The 12,432-nt window shown below is 36.1% G+C and overlaps 1 protein-coding gene across 1 annotated transcript in view; it reads right to left on the reverse strand.

The window, feature by feature from the left end:
* Positions 1 to 231: 231 nt before the first annotated feature.
* The window catches only part of LOC136878786 (matrix metalloproteinase-2), a 226,513-nt gene continuing 214,312 nt past the window's right edge, over positions 232 to 12,432 (reverse strand). The window contains exon 10 of the mRNA XM_067152255.2: positions 232 to 11,139. Within this exon, the coding sequence (XP_067008356.1) occupies positions 10,823 to 11,139 (317 nt within the window). The 3' untranslated portion in view covers positions 232 to 10,822. The remainder of the gene's footprint in view (positions 11,140 to 12,432) is intronic.

The following is a 12,432-nucleotide window of genomic DNA, read 5'->3' on the forward strand; positions in this document are numbered from 1 at the left end:
GAAGAATAAAAGAGCTGTGTTAAAAGATGTTTACACAGGCAGTGAGTTTTAACCTATCTGGCTGCAAGTTGACAAATTAAAACAAACAGTAATCTGAACAAACAATTCATATTTCTTTGTTAAAATTTGTTGCATACCGTACTAGTATCTCAAAGAGGAAAAGGAAAAAGGTTTATCTGGAGAATCCACAGTACTAGAAATCCTACTTTTATGTAACATGGTATATATGTATAATCAACAAAATGATAATCTTTATTTAATCAATGAATATGCACACCATAATGATTGATAATACTTATATTTTAAGTCAATGGAAAAAAGCACTTTTTTTACAAAGAATAAATTGAAAAAATAATAAATATCACAGTGATTACAAACCAAATATTCTACTGCATTCTTTTCTCCACTCACACAGCCAATTGAAATATCATTGCATTTTCGTTTTCAACATTTTTATGGGCACCGTGTGTAATATACTCTCTAATTCTAGTAATATTCAACATATTACTTCATAATAAGTGTTAATCGTGTTGGTGTTTTGGAAATACAATGGTATGATGAAAGTTTGTGGTACTGTATATGAGAATGACAATATTAATTCAATTTAGGCTGAGAACTATTCAGGGACCATCATGTTCAGAGGCTGTCAAAACTATTAAACAGAGCATAAACTTAAGTGCAAAACCAAACATTTTAGAAATCATAACTCCACAATTTTAGAATATCTTCAAAGTATTGCATAACATGGCATTCCTTTTTAAAGTAGTCTCAAATGATGTGTGCGATACCTACACTCAGCAGCAGATTTATGGTGTAGGGGGCCCTTGCCAAAAAGCACACCTATACATATTTGCTTTTTTTTTTTTTTTAATGGACTATAGTATTCACTTCATTCTAATTAAACCATTTTACTATTTCTCTATATCTAAGATAGTAAACATATTATTTTGCTCACTAACAAACCCACCATCATGGGAATAGTTGCAGCATTAATAGTAAAAACCAGTGTTCAATACCACAACCTTTTGAGAACAAACACAAAAATGTAGTAGATGATAGTAGATGATGATTGTGGTATGTTGCTAACATTACAGTACTACCACCACTCACAAACTGAAATGCTCTATAGTGAATAAAATTATTTTATCCATCGGTCAAGCAGTATTGCCAAATTTTCATGTCTTAACCACAGAACACCCTGGTTACTTTTCTACATATAATTTGCAAAATATTATGTTCAACATAATTTCCCCCCTTCTTATCTTTCCCTTTTTACTGTGATATGCCCTCTATGATTTTGATTCACACAACCCCATAAATCTGCCCCTGCCTACACTGAAGCATCGATCACAACACTAGCTGTTGAAAGTTAATATTTGTGTGTATACATTTTCTCTGCATGTGTTTTAAGTGGGAACAATGACTAAATACTAAATTTTGGTTATAATGGACACACTCAAGTTTTTATTTCTTACAGCATGATCCCAGGACCACCAAAATAAAAGTTTATATTTGTTTACTCTCCAGATTTTTTCTGACTTAGTACGTATGAATACTACATTGCTAACCATAATGCTTAATTTATCAAACAAAAGTATATTTCTCCTACAGTATGTTTTAAACTATTGATTTTCTACATGAATATAAGAATAATATAGTACTTTTGTTCTAAGTAACAACCTAGATATGTACCATATATTGAATTTAAATTAAAAAATTATCATGAATTATTACTTTAGTTTCAGCTGTATTAAAAGCAGATCATCAGAAAGTGCATTACAATTACAAGCATTTTATAAACAAATCTGCATTAGCTGTTAAGACTGAAACATAGAGAAACTCTCAGTGATAGTGACTGTAACTACCCAATGCAAAAAATTCAAATATTATCCACAAGGTGTGATGTATATATATTTTCAAAAATGTTATTTTTTAAACTTGCCAGAAACTTGATATGCAATATTTAATGTCGTTATAGTTTATACCAGAAATTCTTGTACAAAAGGTCGTGTCATTCACTGTAAATTCACCTTTGTAACCTATTGAATTAATTCACATACTGTACTAGTAAAAGTACAGTAAGCTGAGAGTGAAAATAGAGATATATCTTTGAAGTATGTTTTATATCACCCCTCAAATTTAGTTTAAATGTCTCAAGCAGTTATAAAAGCAGAAATGATAATAAATTAAACTATATATAAATTCAGTCTTTTACAACTGCACCAATAAAAAGGGGTTGAAATGGTGCAAGAAAATGAAACCCATAATTTACAAATGTTTTCTATGAAATTCTTTTCCTAGAAACTGTAACTGATCTTAAAATTGTGCTCTATAAGAAGACTCTCCAACTAGTCAACAACTGAGAACACATTTCAAAGCAGAGATTATTAACGAGCCAGCAGTACATAACTGCAGAATGGACTCTACACAAATTAAGAGTGTGGCATTTTTTTTTTGCTTTGCCTCGCACCGACACAGATATGTCTTATGGCGATGATGGGATAGGAAAGGCCTAGGAATTGGAAGGAGGCGGCCGTGGCCTTAATTAAGGTACAGCCCCAGCATTTGCCTGGTGTGAAAATGGGAAACCACGGAAAACCATCTTCAGGGCTGCCGACAGTGGGGCTCGAACCCACTATCTCCCGATTACTGGATACTGGCCGCACTTAAGCAACTGCAGCTATCGAGCTCGGTGGCATGGTATTTAAATTTTGATTCAGTACTATTAGTTTTCAGACACCAACTGGCTAATTGAAACTGAGAATTAAATCAAGAGATTATATACAGATCTGCAAACTTTCATTCAGCTTTAAATAAACAAAAGCATGCTCTGGTCATTCGAGCTAACCAAGGCTGGTGATGTCTTGAATTACAAAAACCTTTAATTACACAAAAATAATAATAAATCCAACGGTAATGTAAGAATAAAGGTTTTACGAGTACAGAAAATGTTCAACAACTGAGTACGTACTAGGAATGGGAAATGAGACTCCCACGTCATACACCAAGTGCGATAACACATCCGAGACATCTCAGTCCACCAGATGATCGGGAGGTGGTTTGGTCCTCCGTTCAAGCAAAATAGCATAGATGTATGAACAAGGAGGAAGAAAGGTAATTGGGAGATCTGATTTACCCAAGTCAACGTATGAGGTGGAGGGCAAAAGCTTGCCTTTTTATTTGAATCTGAGTCTTTGATTTATAGATCGGAAAATCTGTCCCTTGCTGCTCGTAATTGATTGAATGTAATGCTTTTAGCTCTCATCCACCTGTCATAACAAGAGACTAAAAGGGGCTCCAGGGACTCTCAGGCTCCTCAATTTCCTTGCTCAGCTCTTGATTTTTTGACCCCGAAGGTATTAAGTGTTGAGGACTAGCAAGTCTTTCATTTTCATGCCCTTAGTCTGTCTTTGACCGATACCTTCATTTTTTGGAAGTGTCTTGGCCCCTTCAACATTTTTTCTATGATTAGTTATAGAAGATGGTTGCCTAGTTACACTTCCTCTTAAAACAATAATCACCACCTCTCCACACATTACTGTTCTCTGCCCAGCGAGCTGATTGAGGATGATTTTACATGGCTGCCAACATAATCAATGCATATTGCACTAACCGCATATGAACAAACATTACTGTTAGTCATAATGCCCCAGGTGGGGAGGAGGGCCGTAGGCACCCCTAATGACCTCTGATAGTTACCATTAATGATAGGCTAAATTCTGATTCACTGGAAAGTGAAGAGACTAAATTTTTGGATGAAAAATACAGAACACTTCTGATCTAATTCACAAGTTCCTTTCATGGACACATTTTTCTGAGGAGTGAGGCACTTGTTTTCTTTGAGCATCGAAAACCTCAGCACAGTTACACGCAAAATGTGTTTTGGTTACGAGCACTGCTCTGAGCGTGTCTGTGCAGAGGGGACATTTTTCAACAGCCCACAACTTATTCACTGAGGAAAATACCTGTTCCAGGTAAACACAACATGATCTCAACATCTAACCCAATGTTTTTGTGCTGCAAGGTAAGGTAAGGTAAGGGTTATTCTGCCCGAAGGCAGGTCCGAACCTCCGCAGAGGCGTTCCTGAGCCGGAGTTTACGTGCGGTAGGGTGGCCAGTTCCTTTCCGCTTCTCCATTCCCTTACCCCCCACCAACAGCGCGTGGCAACCCATCCAACTCCTGACCACGCCCAATGTTGCTTAACTTCGGAGATCTCACGGGATCCGGTGTTTCAACACGGCTACGGCCGTTGGCTTTGTGCTGTAAAAAGTACTGAAAACATTTCTACCCTGTGACATTCCATGCTTGCATATTTAGAGTTTGACTTTCCTACCTCATCATGTAACAGAAAAATTTACACATGCTGAATATCATTGAATACTTTGTTGTCATCAGTTGTTTGCTTACCATAAAGTTCTGGACTTAACCCCAACTCCAAGGAGGAACAGTACCTAAAAGAACCTTGCTAGTACTCTAGAATTAATTTTTAAATCTAGAAATAGAGAACTTTTAGGCATCCTGACAAATGTTTCTATGACAGTTCGTTGCTTTGTCAAAATGCAGAACTGTTTCATATAATAAAGGATGTCTTGTCAGTTTATATTAAAGACAGGGTTAGATTAGAATACAGTTTGCACAGCAATTAAATGTCAAAATTATTCACCATTTGTTGGCAGGGTGGAGGCAGCACATACACTCACGATGTCGACGCTGCACTCTAGTCCTACTATTCACAAGAGAAATATTGACATGTGCAGAAAGCACAGCATTATTCTCTTTGACTCGAGAAGTGTTACAAAATGTTCAAGATTTCAGCTGCTGACCTTGAAACTCTCAAGCAACAAAAATTCCCATCCCTAGTATACAGTATACCTGTGTTGGATACTGGCTAACATTATCAAGAAACACAAATTTAAATTTTTAAAGAAATTGCCCAGAGTCTTTTGTTTTAAAATAAGAGTCTTGTTTTTGAGCAGCAATGTCATATCATCTCCTAAGAAGCAAAATATCAGTTTATGATTGCTGCTCAACAAAACACAATGCCACATTTATCACTGCCGACCTTCGAAGTATGTCATCATTCGTAGTCTCTTCAGACACTTTACTCATCTAAACAACTGAAACATTGATCAAGGTTAAGAGTAACATACAGGTGCTTTCACTACTGTTTGCAATAATGATCAACCTGCCATAGATTCATTTTTAGTGACGACTTGCTGGGCCGGGTGGCTCAGACAGTTGAGTCTGGTGACATTTGAAGGTGCTTGAATGTCAGCCTCGTGTGTCTAGATTTACTGACCCATTAAAAAACTCCTGTGGGACTAAATTCCGGCACCTTGGCATCTCTGAAAACTGAATCTAGTAGGTAGGACATAAAGCAAATAACATTATTATTATTATTATTATTATTATTATTATTATTATTATTAGTGACGACTCACTAGGTGGGGGTTATTTTATCTGACAGGAAGCCTTAAATCTGATGGTTGTGCAACCTCAATTTGTGAAGGGAGGAACAAAGAAACATCCTGTGAATTCCTCAAAAATGAGCTTAAAAAGCATATGTCCATCTGTAGTAGGATAGTGATGTGGGGACAAGGTACTTTATATTATGTACATTGTAAATGAAAAAAAGTACTCCTGGAAAACATAACAGTGTTTTATTGTACTTTGTAAAAGTTTAATTTTTTAAGATCAGTTGAAATTAAATTACGGACTGTATTCCAAAAAACTAAACTCAACAGTTTTACAAGTCATTCAGATGATTCCTGGCAACTAACGCGACCAGTGATTTGCTCTCTGCCTACTTATAGATCTGAGATTTTGTAGATTTTCCCTGGAAGGAAGTTATTATTCTGATTTATCTTAGAAATAATTAAGTACTGGTTCATAACCGATTTGTTGATATGACAGAATTTACTCTGCTTAGCTCCTGCTTGAAATCGGCCAGTTGGAGAGATTTGCTTTATAATACAAAAAAGAAACACACTGCCTTTTCTTTATTTTTACCTTAACTTTCATATACAATATAAGAGTTCTCTGTTTAAAATGTATGCACAGTATAATGTTCATGAGAATAAGTACAATTTTATTTTGCTGACAAATTACCTACTGATTGAATAAATAAAGAATGATAATTTTATACCACATTGATACAGATTAAAACAAACATTAAATATGTTAAAATAATAACTATGTATATTTATATAAATATAATTTATCAACGAATATCAATTTCCCAAGATGGCAGTGACGTGTTAAACAGTTTTATTGTAATTCTGCATAGAATTTACACACTTTCAAAATAAATTACATACACAGAATCAATAAAACAAAGAAATACTGTACATTTCATAAGCTAACTTCTACTGTTCAGAATACTGCAATCCTAACATAATACAGTATCTCCACAGAACAATACAGCTGAATATTCATTTGCAAGACTACCTGCACATTATTTTATGATATCCAGAAAGCTTTAGATCCAAATCCAGATGGCTGAAGAGTCTAATCTTATTACACTCCTTGAGAAATTCACAATTTCTATTTTGGGACAGAGTTAGTAACCAGAACAATCCTGAAATCAGACACTCTCCTCCCTTGAGTCTTGTTTCTTAACCCATTGACATATGACTATTTCATTTGAAAAAAAATACCACTAAATGTGATGATTTCTTTAGATTTTAGAATATGAATGTTTCTAACCAACAACATTGGATTTACATTTTGGATATGTAACTTTAACTGAAGTCATAATGTTATGATACATTTCTATTTGTCAGCAATCTTAAAGGAAGAGAATTCATGTTCAATTAGTGAGAGCAGCTAGGTTTTTAACCACTTTTATAAAAAACACAATCACTAAGATCAGTCAACGTGTTATCAAATGTTTCTGAACTGACGTCTTCTGCATCATCAAAGAGAAAACCTAGTGTTTTTTCTCTTCCTCACAGCAAAAAGGACATCTTGCTTATTTGCATTATTTTATAATCACCACCACGACAATCCCTTCCCCAGAAGTGTGAAAAATGAAAATGGTATTGTAAGAACTAATAATAATGTTATTTTGTTTTACATCCTACTAGCTACAGGTTAATGGAGTTTGGAAATTCTATTGTAAGAACTACATACAGTTGAATTTCTAACCATTCTAATTGCTAGCCATCAGAACAAAAGAGTAGTGAATTTGGCATATTTAGCACTATCTCAATCGCTCAGTTAGTTGTTACAGATCTCTGGCAACGATGTCAAATGCTTAAGTAAAATACTTGTAGAATCAGGAAACTGTTTTCAAAGGGAAAAGGAGTACCCCTTGCGGGGAAAAAAAAACTTGGGAAAAAAGTGGGCAGACAGCATCTACCCACTCCCCCCCCCCCCTGCATTAAGGCCTTGGAACCAGATGTCCAATATTTTAGTCAGCATCAGCTAATGGAAGCTACTTGATGGAAAAGCCACAAGGGGTTACACAGTACCACAGAGCGGTGCATGTTTACAACCCACGTGAAGAACATCTGAGCAAGTGTACACAGTATTTATGAAATGTAATGTTTCCCTGTAAACTGTCTATTTTACATGGCATAAACCCAAAAATATTATCTTCTCTACATTAGTGTGGGTGGGGATGGTGGAATGACACCCACAATATCCCCTGCCTTATGTAAGAGGCGAATAAAAGCGGCCCCAAGAGGCTCTTGACTTGGGAACATGGGTTGGCAACCACGGGGCCCAAATCTGACTCGAGCATTGCTTTCACTTACTTGTGCAAAGCTTCTCACTTACGTCTAGCCATATTACTTGGCCCTTCAATGGCCCTTGTCTTTCTTTGGCTGATACCTTCATTTTTCTAAGTGTTTATGGCATCAGGAAGAGCTTATGGCCTTTAAAGCCCCAACCAAAATCAAAATGAGCATGGAGATGGCCCAGTGACTCCATTTTGTGTCCAGTTCCTTGGCTGAATGGGCTGTGTAGTGGCCTTCAGTTCAGAGGCTCACAGGTCTGATACCTGACCGGACTGGGGATTTTAAGTGTGTATGGATAGTTTCTCTGACTTGCAGACTGAGTGTTTGTAGTAGCAGCAACAGTAGTAGTAGTAGTAGTAGTAGTAGTAGTAGTAGTAGTAGTAGTAGTAGTAGTAGTAGTAGTATTTTTAAATTTTTAATGTTATTTGTTCAGGGTGTCGACCTATAGAGATCTTTTGCTCCTACTTGCATTATATGATATGAACTGGCGTGTAATTGGAATTGCAGAAGTGTAGAGTGTTGAATGCGAGGAAAGGAACATTAAGGACGACACAAACACCCAGTCCCCAAGCCAGGGATATTAATCATTTACAATGAAAAAGCCCTGACCCGGCCGGGAATCAAACTCGGGGCTGCCAGGTGACAGGCGGACGCGTTTTCCCCTAGGCGCCGGACTAGTAGTAGTAGTACGGTTAGAAAGTTATGTGAACATAGTTTTCAGTTCTTCATTAAATAAATATAATTTAATAATATCTGTTTACATAAGTTACAAAATTTGCAACATATGAATTTTTCTTTGCTAATACAATCCTCTTCATTACAAACTGCATCCCAAATTGTGGATCATTTATTTTATATGAATGCCATCATGCAACAATTTAATGTTTAAATTCAAGTTTGGAGTGATGAACAACATTTGAGAACACATTAGAAAAGTAGTTATCTCTTTATTATAATGGAATCATATTCCAATATTTAGGTTGCCTCTTAATATTTTACTTAAGATCACTCTGTTTTGTCAACAGTTTAGACCTTTTAGACTGTATGAAGACCTTACTCCTTGCCATCAAACACTGACCTTGAAAACATCCATGAGTACCTGAATGATATATATGTATAGCAGAGAATATTGTATCTGTTGGTTGGCAGTCAAATGAACAAGAAGAATTAGCTTTATGGGGAAACTGTTCATAGAATAAATATATAATATGATCTGAATGCAAAGACATATTTATAATATTATTTACATAATTGTTTTAATATTAACCATCACTATTTATGCAATGTGGGGTCAAAGCTGTGTTGTTTCCTAACGGCTTGGTTTTTAAGACTCAATGCATGCAAGGCACAATTTGCGCATCCACCTTGCACATATCCAAACTACAGCAGCTAAGGAGAGTGGATTTTGAAGTTTCACAGTATGCACAGCTTCGCAGAGATATTTCGCTGCATCACTTCAGACAAATTTGTCCCCCCAGATTTCTGCCAGGCTTCGGCAAGTGGTTTCTATTCTGCATCGAGCATCAAGATTAGTTTTACCGATTTAAGAATGAGAAAATGATTGTACAAGTCCAAATCCACCCAGTGAAATGCTTCTTCTATGTATGTTATTACTCGAATCCTTGCTCTATACTATTTAAAGAAATGCAGATACCTGCGGAAAAGGTCTCTTGAAACTCTAAAGCAACTTCTGAATTTAGTTTCATTGTTGATCAAATAGCATTTTACAAGAATATTCTGGACTCCCTCGCTTTTCCTGTTCTTGAAGACATCCATGTTTTTCACATCAAAAAAGGCACCAGAGAATTTTTTTATTCTTCTTCACCTGTCCTCTTAGAAAAGTAGCACACAGGTAGCGAGATCCATTGGACGGAACATGATTTTGCAATATGAGAAACCACAAACCCTCATAACATCCTTCCGAAGATAACACACAATGCAAGCCTCGCATGTGTTGAGTCTTAGAAACCAAGCCTTTAATCAATCACACATTTCTTTTTAATGTTACAAAAAATAATTTAAAGCACCATCCTCAAAAATATCTTGTACAAACATAGATATTACCTCAGCACATCTTTGCTTTTCCTTTTGTATGAATGAAGGATCTGATGTATTCGTTCAAGCGTGGTTCACATTGTGATAGCTATCTTTAGTCTGTTGGGTGTTTCTCTTATGTGTCTATTATTCCCTCGCATTTTCCAACAACTGAAATTGACTTTTAGCATCCAAAAAAACAAAAAAAAAAGTCCTTATTATAGATATATATAAAAATTGGTGATGTTAGTTATCAAAGTTCTTTTTGTTAAGATAATCCAGTTATATTGTATAAAGATATCAGATATGTACTTGAGTATAGTTTCAGAAGCATGGAAGTATAAAGGCCATGTACACATTACATCAGATGAATGAACACTGTTAACATATTTATAAAAGACAATTAAGACACACTTAGAGTATGCGATGACATGCACTGTATTACAGTATTTTAAAAAAATTTGTAAAGTCTAAAACAAAATAATGAGAATTCACCGACTGGCTTCATGAAGAACTTCAATATTCAACAGCTTCCGGTTACCTAATACTTTTAATACATAACTGAATTTCCATACACTTAATAGCAGAGGCATATTGAAAACTTAACAAAGAAGAGATTCAGAGTTTTTGGCTATATGGTTTTCACATGAGACTGCTTCTCTGTAGAGCAGAAGATATTGGGAACAAAGTTTACAATCCCTTCCTAAAACACATAAACAAAAATTAATATTAACATTTGGTTTCATCCACTTACTTGCCAAAATACATCACTATACCCACAGGTCTTCGTTACTTCTAGGAAATTAGACTTTCAAAGTCTTCATATGAGACTCGCATTAAAAGTCAAAGTTTAACAAATGGGTTTGCCCCTTTATCAATAGTACCTCATGTGAATATTTTATTCAGATATTCCCAAGATCCCATAGTTTATAAAAATAAAAAGGGGCAGCCATTTTCAGGTATTATACATAGTATAGTACCACTTGAACATAACTACAGTTAACAGGAGATAAAAATGTTGTACAAGAATTTTAACAAATCATAAACTTCATGCCACAAAAAACCTCCAACAAATGAGTAGGAGCATTGCCGTCACATTCAGCCTTGTCCGTACACTGCCAGACTCGGCAACTTGTGGATCATCCCAACTAGCCTTATCAGGGAATTCTGCTTTTGTCTTTTCACTTCTTGGCTTGTATGTACGATGTGTGGACGTATTCACATTTCTTTCAGTCTTTGGATTTTCTAATTCTGGTGGACATCCCATCCAAAATGGTCCTGAAGGTATCTGTCTGTCATTCTCCACACGCATGCGTAAATCATTGAACTTCCAGAAACCTTTGCCTTTGAAGAAGTATGTTTTTCCTATAAAAGAAAAAGAAACTGATAAAACAGTAATAGAACATTAGCTTTAAGAATTCAAAAATGAGTAAGGAAAAAGAACCATATTCACAAGTGATGTAGAACATCAATCTTCAAAATTACTGGAAGTTACATTTCCTGGTATAGAAAAACAACCACACACATCCTTTACTTTTATATATTCAAAATCAATGCCAGAAGTGGGCCTAGTCAATCTGATTTTGATATACATATATAAAATAATCCATATCAATGCAACTTACAATCGGCAACCAATAATATATTAATACATAATTATTTATAATCCACCCCGGTAGCACAATGGTCAGCATTATTGGTTGCCGTCCTTGGAGGCCCGGGTTCGATTTTCAGTAATGCCTGAGATTTAATAAAGGCAGGAGGGCTGGTATGTGGTTAGACTGGTACATGTAGCTCAACCTCCATTGGGGGTGTGCCTAAAAAGAGCTGCATCACTTTGGGATGAGGACAAGAGTTTACTTTACGCATACATACATACATACATACATACATACATACATACATACATACATACATACATATTTCTAAATGAAGTAACACTGCCAAATTCATCCAAGATTCTTCATTAATAGTTTGGGATGAGACTACAATGAGCACAAAACTTTGCTCAAAGCTCAGGACAGAACCAAGCATGATGTTCGAAATATAAACACACCCATGGGTGGTTGCACAGTTTTCTTCTCCAGAGATTTTTATCAAATTTTATCAGCTGCAATAAGAGGAACAAGAACTGACTAGGTGAATGCATCTCTCAAGAGATCTTACATTTGGCCCAATGTAACAAAATTGACATGAACGTACTGTACTCTTACCTTTGGAAGATAACAAAGTGTTGTTTTTTTTTTTCCTATGTTACTTAAGATTGGCCAGCTCTACGGTCTAGGCGCAATGAGTCTGTCACTTAACCAGAGGCTCTGGGTTCGATTCCCAGCCAGAACAGGGAATTTTAACTGAATCTGAAGGCTGGTTCGAGGTCCAATTGAGAAGCTATCTGACAACATAGCGCCCCCGGTCTAGAAAGCCAAGAATGACAACATCGTCACACTGGCCACGGCTAAAACCTCAATCTGTAGGCATTTGAGCTGAGTAGCAGTTACTCGATAGGCCAAGACCCGTGAGGGTTGTTATGCCACGGGGAGGGGGTCCTCAAGATCTGGAATGGGAAATTACTGATGAATAGGGTCCGGATGTTTATGATATGTCATACTGTAAAGTGGGGTAACTTCGGCCATACAGGGTAACTTCGGCCACTGACAC

The sequence above is a fragment of the Anabrus simplex genome, chromosome 8 (genome assembly GCF_040414725.1).
Source record: "Anabrus simplex isolate iqAnaSimp1 chromosome 8, ASM4041472v1, whole genome shotgun sequence".
NCBI lineage: Eukaryota > Metazoa > Arthropoda > Insecta > Orthoptera > Tettigoniidae > Anabrus > Anabrus simplex.